At 38.4% G+C, this 13,041-nt stretch overlaps 1 protein-coding gene across 1 annotated transcript in view; it reads right to left on the reverse strand.

The window, feature by feature from the left end:
* Positions 1 to 6,558: 6,558 nt before the first annotated feature.
* Positions 6,559 to 13,041, reverse strand: part of PLD5 (phospholipase D family member 5) — a 950,676-nt gene continuing 944,193 nt past the window's right edge. The window contains 1 exon segment of the mRNA XM_053712279.1: positions 6,559 to 6,830. Coding sequence (XP_053568254.1) covers positions 6,559 to 6,830 — 272 coding nt within the window.

Consider the following 13,041-nt stretch of genomic DNA (forward strand, 5'->3'; position numbering starts at 1 on the left):
TGATGTCTTTTGTGCATCTTTAACCCCTTAACGATGGAGGACGTGCCAGGAATGTCCTACAAAAAACACCCTTAACGACCAAGGACGTTCCCGGCACGTCCTCTGGGGTTTGAAGCTCTGGAAGCGATCCTGATCGCTTCCAGCTGCTTCCAGGGTATTGCAGTGATGCCTCAATATTCAGGCATCACTGCAATACCCTTTTTACCCCACCGATGCAGAGAGAGACACTTTGTGGCCCTCTCTGCATCGGCCATCGATGGGGTTGATCGTTGGTGGGTGGGAGCTGCAGTAGGGAGGCAGGTGGGCGGCCCTTCGATGGCGACATCCGTCTGAGATGTCTGGGACCGGATCCTCAAGTGATGCAGTTGTGGCGGGGGGGGGGGCATGTACGCACGTGTGCCGCATTTACCGGCGATCAGTTAAATAAATTTAAAGGAGGGAGAGGGTGGGTGGGATCAAACGTGCTGGGGAAGGGATCTGGGAGTTGGAGAGTGGGTAGGGTATTGAGGTGGCAGCTACACTACAGAAAATATAAATTGTATGGGGGATCAGGGAGGTTGGGGCTAAGGGGGGATCCTACACAGCAGAATAATAAAAAAAAATTAAAAACTTTTTTTTTTAGTACTGGCAGACTTTCTGCCAGTACTTAAGATGGCGGGGACAATTGTGGGGTGGGGGAGTGAAGAGAGCTGTTTGGGAGGGATCAGGGGGCCCACCCCTCATGTGTCAAGTGGGAGGTGGGAGGCTGATCTCTACTCTAAAGCTAAAATTAACCCTGCAAGCTCCCTTCAAGCTACCTAATTAACCCCTTCACTGCTGGGCATAATTTACGTGTGGTGTGCAGCAGCATTTAGCAGCCTTCTAGTACCAAAAAGCAACGCCAAAGCCATATATGTCTGCTATTTCTGAACAAAGGGGATCCCAGAGAAGCATTTACAACCATTTGTGCCATATTTGCACAAGCTGTTTGTAAATAATTTCAGTGAGAAACCTAAAAATGTTAAGGTTTTTTTTTATTTGATTGCATTTGGCGGTAAAATGGGGGCATGAAATATACAAAAATGGGCCTAGATCAATACTTTGGGATGTCTTCTAAATTTATATATATATATATACACATGTCAAGGGATATTCAGAGATTCCTAAAAGATATATGTGTCCCAATGTAACTAGCGCTAATTTTGAAAAAAAAAGTGGTTTGGAAATAGCAAATTGCTACTTGTATTTATTGGCCTATAACTTGCAAAAAAAGCAAGGGACATGTAAACATTGGGTATTTCTAAACTCAGGACAAAATCTAGAAACTATTTAGCATGGGTGTTTTTTGGTGGTTGTAGATGGAAAAAACACAGTTTTTCTAACTTAACTTATTAAGATTTTGGGGGTCAAAGTTAGAAAAAGTGTGTTTTTTTCCATTTTTTTCCTCATATTTTATAAAAACTTTTATAGTAAATTATAAGATATGATTAAAGGTAACTTTAGAAATTCCATTTAATGGCGAAAATATATGTGTGGGTACAGTAAATGAGTAAAAGGAAAATTACAGCTAAACACAAAAACAGCAGAAATGTAAAAATAGCCTTGGTCCCAAATAGACAGAAAATGAAAAAGTGCTGTGGTCATTAAGGGGTTAATGTTTCGCAAAACAGTTAACCAAAGCTCTGAAGTCGTGGTAATTATTCTAGCACACTGGTTTTCAAACCTGTCCTCAGGCCTCCCCAACAGGCCAGGTTTTCAGGATTACCTTCGATGAGAGCAGGTAAAAGAACCATGTTTATTAAGCAGCTGATTATTTCACCTGTGCTACAGTTCAGATATCCTCAAAATGTGGCCTGTTAGGGAGACCTGAGGACTGGTTTGAAAACCAGTGTTCTAGAGTAAATAGTGATTGCGCTCAAGCGATTGCGCTTACTTTCAACTTGTAATATCAGCGGCAAGCCCAACGAACACAAACCCACACGATAAAACCCCTTATCGCTCGGGTGCAAATCCTAAATAAATAATTGCTTGAATGATGTATTCAGAGCAAAGATTAGCATGAGAATAAGTTGTACATATATTTTTAAAAAATTATATTAGTTGTTATAATGTTAAAAAAAATAAAGGTTCATAAAGCAGTGGGTGCTGCTATATTGTAACTTAGGTTACCTTTCTGCTGAGGACAATTAGGAATGGTTATAAATGGCTAATTAGAGCGAGCAGCCAATGACTGTGTGGAATACAGCTGTGTCTGCACTTCAATGTTCAACATGTATTAGAAAGCCCACAATATTCAGAATTAAGATAGAGGAAAGGAGAACAAAATAAATAATGAAAATATATTGCAAAGTTGTTATACTACATGTAATTATCTTATCTATTAATATCTTGAAGCGTTTAATGTCCCTTTAGCAAATGGGGCAGGCCTACAGTTTGTGTTGGTCTCCCATAATGAGCATGTGAACCACTTCTACCTTTTTTTTTCCAGGTGCCTCTTCTAAGCATATCCTTCTCTCTCCAGCTACTTAACTTATTAGTCCCTATGTACAGATTTTAAAATATTTTGCAGTATGAATTTTTTTTAAAAAAACAACTTTTCTTTGAATTTGCAAATCTGAAGCAGCAAAATATGAATTCCTTGGGGTAGTTTCAAATCAGATTGTTAGATGGGTTTCCCTTCATTTGGTAAGTCAATTTTCTCTTCTATTCCATTGGAAAACACTTTTATTTGGATTAATTGTGATCACATCCACAGAGTTATAAATTAAAAATGTTTTCCTGAAGGATTTCTGTAAAAACTGAATCTACACCTCTGACTTTAATTAGGTTTTTTTCTATTAGCAAACAGCTTCAAAATGTCAAAAGCTATGTTCACAACACTAATAATGGCACATTGAAAGAGAGGGAAATACACTAGAGACATTTATGTGTATATATATATATATAGGGGCCAATTTACCATGCACAGTTTCTGCGCGAGCCTTTAGGTTCGCTGGAAACAAAAGTTAAGAAGAAAAGTTAACTCATCCCCTACCTCTGAGGTGGCGGATAGCAATCATCACGATCGGATACGATCGGGATGATTCACACCCCCTGCTAGCAGCCGATTGGCCGCTATTTCACGCTATTTCACACAAAATGCTTGTGCAATGATCGCCTACAGCGGATCATGTGCGCCCGCACATTGATAAATCGGCCCCATAGAGTCATTTCCACCATCTCCACCTCAAAACTAGCTAAATCATCCCACTGTCACAATACTCCTAAAGGATTATCATTTTACTAACCTTAAAATTAACAATTAACAATTAACCTTCCTCAACACCATTTAAACATCAAATTTCACCCCCACTGATCCCTCTACTTAGCACAATATCCCCATAGCATGTAACAACCAACCCACTAATTCTAACATTCCCAAACTAGCACCCAGTTGACTCCCACCTTAACACAAACCACATGAAAGTCACCTTCATCTAGTTTACCCTAAAATGCCATGATCCCCCAGTGTAAGATATATTTTTTCTTTATTATTTAGACCTCCATCACCCCCCCCTCACTGCACAACTACATTATCTAATACAACTGTAAACAAGCAACACCCACCACCAAATTAACACATGACCATTTGCATCCCTGTCTTCAAAACCTAACCCCCAACATAGGAACCCTCTTGCCTAAACCTCCCTCAATTAAACTCACTTAACCAAGTGACCACTGTTACTAAAACCCTACCATCAAAATGGCTCCTTAGGCTAACACCCCTGCACCAAAAATACAAATACCTCTAACCTAGGAAATCTCTACCCTAGATGTAGCAAAAAAACAAACAAACAAACAAACAAACAAAAAAACACATTGCACTTTTATCTTGATGGATGACCCAAATTTGCATTCTATGACTCTCATCTGAACCTACATCTAAACTTACAGGGCTTGGGAGACCTTGTAGTGCAGAGTATGTGGAGTTAAATCAATCCAGACTGCACAAACACTTGCTTGCTTGATGTTAAATGCAGGTGCAGGTATAGGCCTGGCTGAGAAGGGCCATAATACCAAAATGTTTAAAAACTTGAAAGTGATGCAGTATAGCTGTAAAGAGCTGACTAGAAAATATCACCTGAACATCTCTATGTAAAAAAGAAAAATATTTTACCTCAAAAGTTTCTCAGTAGCCACATCCCATTGTAAAGGACTTCTAAGCAACAAATCAGTATGTCTGTCCCGTGACAACGGAAGGAGCGAGCTTACGTGCACTCTCATCTTATTTCCCTATTCAGCTTAAGGAAGTTTACTATGAAATCTCTTGAGAGTTAAAGGGACATTAAACACTAAATACATGCTAGATAGAATGATGCATTCAAAGAAAAGATTAGTCCATGACTAACATGTAGATGTATTTTTTTAAAGTTTCATTAGTTGTTTAAAAAGTGACAAAATAAGTGTAAAGTTTTAGTGCCTATAAAACACTGGGAGCTGCCATGTTGTAACTTGTGTTACCTTCTCTGCTGTGGCCAATTATAAATAGGTCACTAAAGTGTGCAGCCAATGGTTGTGCTGGATTTAACAGTGTTCTGCACTTCCATTTCTAACAGGAACTGAAAAGCTCACAATTTCAGAATGGAATTACAGGCAAAGAGGACAAAATAAATAATGAAAGTATATTGCAGAGTTGTTTTATATATACAATTTATCATTTTATATTACCATCTCAAAGTGTTTAATGTCCCTTTAAGTCAAATCTCATGAGATCACAGTACAAGAGTTCATGACCTCGGCAGTATTGATGCTGATTGGCTGCTGTTCATTTCTTCATTTTTTTTTTCTTTTACCTGCAGCTGAGCAGCAGTTGAGTATAACTTTTTAGACAGAACTTACTCTGCTGAGGAAGTTGTGAGGTAAAATATCTTCCTTTTATACATAGAGATGCTCAGGTGATATTTTCCTGTCAGCTTTTTACAGTTATACTGCATCAGTTTCAAGTGATTTAGCATAGGAGTATTATGTCCCTTAAAATGAAAAGATTGAATACAATAATTGTCTTCACTTTTTCTGATTGGTTGTTAAATTTTTCAAATTTCTGCAAGCTTTCAGAGTTTATTTGTACTATGCTGATGGTTTAATTAGTTTATGAAATCTTTTTGTCTGTTTTTATTTTATTTTATTTGTTTGAAGAATGGTGATCTTGCTTAAGAGGACTGAGAGTGGTTTAGGGGTTTACTAGACAAGGTAGACAATGTCAATATAATATAAATTTAACACCCACAGAAAGGGATTTAATTGGTTATGCACTGCAGTAATGCTTAAAGGGACAGTCAACACCAGAATTTGTGTTGTTTTAAAAGATAGATAATCCCTTAATTACCAATTCCCCAGTTTTGCATAACCAACACAGTTATAATTATACATGTTTTACCTCTGTAATTATCTTGTATCTAAGCCTTAGCAGACTGCCCTCTTATTTCAGTTCTTTTCACAGACTTGCAGTTTAGCCAATCAGCGCTGTCTACATGGTAAATTCACATGCATGAGATCAATGTTATCTATATGAAACATGTGAACTAATGCCCTCTAGTGGTGAAAAAACTATAAAAATGCATTTAGATTAGAGGCGGCCTTCAAGGTCTAAGAAATTAGCATATGAACCTCCTAGGTTTAGCTTTCAACTAAAAATACCAAGAGAACAAAGCAAAATTGGTGATAAAAGTAAATTGGAAAGTTGTTTAAAATTACATGCCCTATTTGAAACATGAAAGTTTTTTTTTGGACTTGACTGAACTTTTAAAATGCTTTCCTACATTAATACTATTGCAGAGAAAAGAAATCCAGGAATTCTAGGAAATACCTCTAATGTATATCATCTACATATTAAGTTGACTTATAGTGGTCAATTAGTCTGTGTTCTTTGGCGAATGGGAAAAGTAGTTATCAGGAAGGGATAAAGTAAAGATTAGAATCAGGGTGCCTAAAAACATTAAGTATGTGACTTTAACACAGTATTCTCTATAAATCAGGAAGGAAGTTGCAAAATTACTAGAATTATATAGTATGTTGGTGTGTATATATATATATATATATATATATATATATATATATATATATACGCACACACACACATATATATATTATATATATATATATATATATATATATATATATATATATATATATATATATAATCAAAATAATGTAATATTGTGGGAAAAGCTTAACATGCAGATTAACAATGAAAACAATATGATTATAGTCTTATTATAAAAATCTATTCTGTGACAAATATTTGTTCCTGTACATATATTTAATCACAATTAGTGTCCATTGCCTTTACTTCTTTGGTTTCAGTTATGATACCGAAGCTAATAGTAGCTAATTTACAAAGCAAAGTATCTTTTTCTGCATTTACAGCATTCATAAATATAAAATGAAGAATAATAAAACAAAATCTGTATGAATCTTCCATCATGGGGTGAAAACATGATACATTAATAACTGTGCTATTTAGAAAAGTAAAAGTTTATAATTCTTTATATATTGTCAGTCAATGGTATCTGTGTTAACAATCCCATGTTAAATTTTTTGTTACACAATAAAGTTGTCTTTTAGAGCCATGTAATTTCCAGCCGTTTTATTTGTAGGTGGCCTATTTAGTTTTTGTTTCATGCAGTCCGGGATTTTATTTCCCTGTAGACTTCTGGCATGCCGTGAATACCAGTCTCTTTCAAAAACAGCTTTAAGTTGATCCAAAATGCTTGTCTCATTTTTTTCTGAGATGACACTTGTCTCTGTCGCCTTTATAACCAAACCGGCTCCTGCATCATAGGTAAAATAATCTCCAACCCAATCAAAGTTGCCTGCAATTAAACAAAATTAAAATGTGCTGGTTATAACAAACAAAAAAATAACACTGGTCTTAAAGAGATACAAGAGCAAAAACAGATAAGTCAATGTAAGTCTAGATAATAGAATTCATGTAAATATCTGCCACTTTATAATTATTACTATATGTAAAATCTAATTGGGTGACAACCCTAAATTGGCCCATAAGACCATAATCAGGAACATTCTTTTAGAGAGACTGTATCCCCATTCCAACCAATTAGAATTTTATTGTGTATACTTTGTACATCAGACTGTGGCTGTTTTTTTAGTTCTTTCTTTAAGCCATTCAAATCTAATAGAAGAGCTGTCTTTTGAATATGTAAGACCATTCAAATAAGTTAACTTTTTAACAAGGAAAAAAAAAAAAAAACATGCAAAACTATTCAAAATATGTGTATATGAAGAGGGGTGCAAAGATTTTCACAGACTTCTATAGAAGCAAAATATTTTTTACATAGCAAATGCTTTCAATTCATGATGTACAAAAATAATTTCATTGCATTGTATTTTATTTAAAACTCATAACTATCTATCTCTATGTAGCTCTCTCTTTTCTATCTGTCTGTCTATCTAATCTGAAGGCTTGCCGGAAACAGCAGTTATGAAGCAGCTGTCTTAAGATGGCTGCTCCTTAACTGGTCCGCCTGCTTTGAGCGGCGGACAGCGACACCCCCTGCTAGCGACCATGAATCTGCAGTGGGCGCCATTGCACAGCATTCAGCGATGGCTGTTGGACATGATACACTACAGAGCATCATGTCGGACAGACATTGATAATTCGGCCCCTATATTTTTAGTTTAGATTAAATTTCTTAGGTATTAAGTTGTGTGATAATATTTTTTTTCATGCACACAAGTAAACCCCAACTAAATAATTAAAGACTTGCATGCACAGTATTGGATTGTCATAACTTTTATAGCAAAGTTTGTTGATTCCGTATTATATAAATATATATAGGTAAGCCATTTAGATTGATCTTAAAATCTTACGGCTAGATTTAGAGTTTGGCGGTAGCCGTCAAAACCAGCGTTAGAGGCTCCTAACGCTGGTTTTTGGCTACCGCTGGTATTTGGAGTCAGTCAGGAAAGGGTCTAACGCTCACTTTCCAGCCGCGACTTTTCCATACCGCAGATCCCCCTACGCCATTTGCGTATCCTATCTTTTCAATGGGATCTTTCTAACGCTGGTATTTAGAGTCTTGGCTGAAGTGAGCGTTAGAAATCTACCGACAAAACTCCAGCCGCAGAAAAAAGTCAGTAGTTAAGAGCTTTCTGGGCTAACGCCGGTTTATAAAGCTCTTAACTACTGTGCTCTAAAGTACACTAACACCCATAAACTACTTATGTACCCCTAAACCGAGGTCCCCCCACATCGCCGCCACTCTATTAAAATTTTTGAACCCCTAATCTGCCGACCGCACACTGCCACCACCTACGTTAACCCTATGTACCCCTAATCTGCTGCCCCTAATACCGCCGACCCCTATATTATATTTATTAACCCCTAATCTGCCGCCCCCGCTATCGCTGACCCCTGCATATTATTATTAACCCCTAATCTGCCGCTCCGTACACCGCCGCAACCTACGTTATCCCTATGTACCCCTAATCTGCCGCCCCCAACGTCGCCTCCACCTACCTACAATAATTAACCCCTAATCTGCCGACCGGATCTCACCGCTACTCTAATAAATGTATTAACCCCTAAAGCTAAGTCTAACCCTAACACTAACACCCCCCTAAGTTAAATATAATTTAAATCTAACGAAATAAATTAACTCTTATTAAATAAATTATTCCTATTTAAAGCTAAATACTTACCTGTAAAATAAACCCTAATATAGCTACAATATAAATTATAATTATATTGTAGCTATTTTAGGATTAATATTTATTTTACAGGCAACTTTGTAATTATATTAACCAGGTACAATAGCTATTAAATAGTTAATAACTATTTAATAGCTACCTAGTTAAAATAATTACAAAATTACCTGTAAAATAAATCCTAACCTAAGTTACAATTAAACCTAACACTACACTAGCAATAAATTAATTAAATACAATACCTACAATTAAATACAATTAAATAAACTAACTAAAGTACAAAAAATAAAAAAGAACTAAGTTACAAAAAATAAAAAAATATTTACAAACAATAGAAAAATATTACAACAATTTTAAACTAATTACACCTACTCTAAGCCCCCTAATAAAATAACAAAGACCCCCAAAATAAAAAAAATGCCCTACCCTATTCTAAAATTAAAATAGAAAAGCTCTTTTACCTTACCAGCCCTGAAAAAGGCCCTTTGCGGGGCATGCCCCAAAGAATTCAGCTCTTTTGCCTGTAATAAATACATACAATACCCCCCCCAACATTACAACCCACCACCCACATACCCCTAATCTAACCCAAACCCCCCTTAAATAAACCTAACACTAAGCCCCTGAAGATCTCCCTACCTTGTCTTCACCACGCCGGGTTCACCGATCGATCCAGAAGAGCCTCCGATGTCTTGATCCAAGCCCAAGGGGGGGGCTGAAGATGTCCATGATCCGGCTGAAGTCTTCATCCAAGCGGGAGCTGAAGAGGTCCATGATCCGACTGAAGTCTTCTATCAAGCGGCATCTTCAATCTACTTTCTTCCGGATCCATGTAGTTCATCCCGCCGACGCGGAACATCCATCTTCACCCACGACTTCCCAATGAATGACGGTTCCTTTAAGGTACGTCATCCAAGATGGCGTCCCTTGAATTCCGATTGGCTGATAGGATTCTATCAGCCAATCGGAATTAAGGTAGGAAAATTCTGATTGGCTGATGGAATCAGCCAATCAGATTCAAGTTCAATCCAATTGGCTGATCAAATCAGCCAATCAGATTGAGCTCGCATTCTATTGGCTGTTCCGATCAGCCAATAGAATGCAAGCTCAATCTGATTGGCTGATCAGATCAGCCAATTGGATTGAACTTGAATCTGATTGGCTGATTCCATCAGCCAATCAGAATTTTCCTACCTTAATTCCGATTGGCTGATAGAATCCTATCAGCTAATCGGAATTCGAGGGACGCCATCTTGGATGACGTCCCTTAAAGGAACCGTCATTCGTCGGGAAGTCGTCGGTGAAGATGGATGTTCCGCGTCGGCGGGATGAACTACATGAATCCGGAAGAAAGAAGATTGAAGATGCCGCTTGATAGAAGACTTCAGTCGGATCATGGACCTCTTCAGCTCCCGCTTGGATGAAGACTTCAGCCGGATCATGGATATCTTCAGCCCCCCGCTTGGGCTTGGATCAAGACATCGGAGGCTCTTCTGGATCGATCGGTGAACCCGGCGTGGTGAAGACAAGGTAGGGAGATCTTCAGGGGCTTAGAGTTAGGTTTATTTAAGGGGAGTTTGGGTTAGATTAGGGGTATGTGGGTGGTGGGTTGTAATGTTGGGGGGGTATTGTATGTTTTTTTTTACAGGCAAAAGAGCTGAATTCTTTGGGGCATGCCCCGCAAAGGGCCCTTTTCAGGGCTGGTAAGGTAAAAGAGCTTTTCTATTTTAATTTTAGAATAGGGTAGGGCATTTTTTTATTTTGGGGGGCTTTGTTATTTTATTAGGGGGCTTAGAGTAGGTGTATATGTGTGCGTGCATGTGTGCTTGTGTGTTTATATGTGTGCATGCATGTGTGCTTGTGTGTGTATATGTGTGTGTGAATGTGTGCTTGTGTGTGTATATGTGTGCGTGCATGTGTGCTTGTGTGTGTATATGTGTGCGTGCATGTGTGCTTGTGTGTGTATATGTGTGCATGCATGTGTGCTTGTGTGTGCATATGTGTGTGTGCATGTGTGCTTGTGTGTTTATATGTGTGCGTACATGTGTATATGTGTGTGTGAATGTGTGCTTGTGTGTGTATATGTGTGCGTGCATGTGTGCTTGTGTGTGTATATGTGTGCGTGCATGTGTGCTTGTGTGTTTATATGTGTGCGTGTATGTTTACTTGTGTGTGTATATGTGTGCGTGCATGTGTGCTTGTGTGTGTATATGTGTGCGAGCATGTGTGCATGTGTGCTTGTGTGTGTATATGTGTGTGTGCATGTGTGCTTGTGTGTTTATATGTGTGTGTGCATGTGTGCTTGTGTGTGTATATGTGTGTGTGAATGTGTGCTTGTGTGTATGTGTGCATGCATGTGTGCTTGTGTGTTTATATGTGTGCGTGCATGTGTGCTTGTGTGTGTATATGTGTGTGTGAATGTGTGCTTGTGTGTGTATATGTGTGTGTGTATATGTGTGCGTGCACGTGTGCTTGTGTGTGTATATGTGTGTGTGTGTGTGAATGTGTGCTTGTGTGTGTATATGTGTGTGTGTGAATGTGTGCATGTGTGTTTATATGTGTGCGTGCATGTGTGCTTGTGTGTGTATATGTGTGCGTGCATGTGTGCTTGTGTGTGTATATGTGTGTGTGTATATGTGTGCGTGCATGTGTGCTTGTGTGTGTATATGTGTGCATGCATGTGTGCTTGTGTGTGCATATGTGTGCGTGCATGTGTGCTTGTGTGTGCATATGTGTGCGTGCATATGTGTGCTTGTGTGTGTATGTGTGTGTATATGTGTGCGTGCATGTGTGCTTGTGTGTTTATATGTGTGCATGCATGTGTGCTTGTGTGTGTATATGTGTGTGTGAATGTGTGCTTGTGTGTGTATATGTGTGCAAGCATGTGTGCTTGTGTGTGTATATGTGTGCGTGCATGTGTGCTTGTGTGTGTATATGTGTGCGTGCATGTGTGCTTGTGTGTGTATATGTGTGCGTGCATGTGTGCTTGTGTGTGTATATGTGTGCGTGCATGTGTGCTTGTGTGTGTATATGTGTGTGTGTGAATGTGTGTATGCTTTTGCATGGGTGTTTGTACTTGTGCAAATGATATAAACTACACTTTTTTTTACCCATTAACAAAAATAAGCAGCAGATCTTTCTTGTAGGTTTAGTAAGTAACACGTGACTAGAACTTGTGTATATATCTAACTAACTGGTAACGTCAGAGACACAGGCAGAATGTTACCTAAAAAAACTATCAATGAACAGAGATTTATTTGTCATTAAAAGGACACTAAAAGTCATAATTTAACTTTCAGATTGGGTTACACTCATATGCAAGTAATAGTGCAATGATAAAATGCTCTAACATAGACAATTTTCTTTTTGCAGTTTTATTTCTTTTTATGTCATAAACAAAAAATACATTTTAATTCTCTGTTTTTCTCTCATAATTCTCATAATTTTACATTCTGTATTTTAAAATAAAAGGTTTTCCTTAAGGTAAAATGTGCCCTTGACTCTCTCTAAACTGTTTTATTCCTTCACAGTCAGTCTGTTCGTTTGTTAGTCTGTCAGGAGTTATGGACCACCAACATCTAAATGAAATCAAATCAGCTATATCCAGTCAAAATATCTACAAAAGTCAAGATCAACCTAACGGCTAGATATAGAGTTCTGCGGCCAAAGCGGTGCGTTAGCTACGCATGCTTTTTTTCCCCCGCATCTTTTAAATACCGCTGGTATTTAGAGTTCACAGAATGGCTGCGTTAGGCTCCAAAAAAGGGAGCGTAGAGCATATTTACCGCCACTGCAACTCTCGATACCAGCGTTGCTTACGGACGCGGCCAGCTTCAAAAGCGTGCTCGTGCACGATTCCCCCATAGAAAACAATGGGGCAGTTTGAGCTGAAAAAAAACCTAACACCTGCAAAAAAGCAGCGTTAAGCTCCTAACGCAGCCCCATTGTTTCCTATGGGGAAACACTTCCTAAGTCTGCACCTAACATGTACCCCGAGTCTAAACACCCCTAACCTTACACTTATTAACCCCTAATCTGCCGACCTCGCTATCGCTGACCCCTGCATATTATTATTAACCCCTAATCTGCCGCTCCGTACACCGCCGCAACCTACATTATCCCTCTGTACCCCTAATCTGCTGCCCCTAACACCGCCGACCCCATATTATATTTATTAACCCCTAATCTGCCGCCCCCAACGTCGCCTCCACCTACCTACAATAATTAACCCCTAATCTGCCGACCGGATCTCACCACTACTCTAATAAATGTATTAACTCCTAAAGCTAAGTCTAACCCTAACACTAACACCCCCTAAGTTAAATATAATTTAAATCTAACGAAATAAATTAACTC

The sequence above is a fragment of the Bombina bombina genome, chromosome 4 (assembly GCF_027579735.1).
Source record: "Bombina bombina isolate aBomBom1 chromosome 4, aBomBom1.pri, whole genome shotgun sequence".
Classification (NCBI taxonomy): Eukaryota; Metazoa; Chordata; class Amphibia; order Anura; family Bombinatoridae; genus Bombina; species Bombina bombina.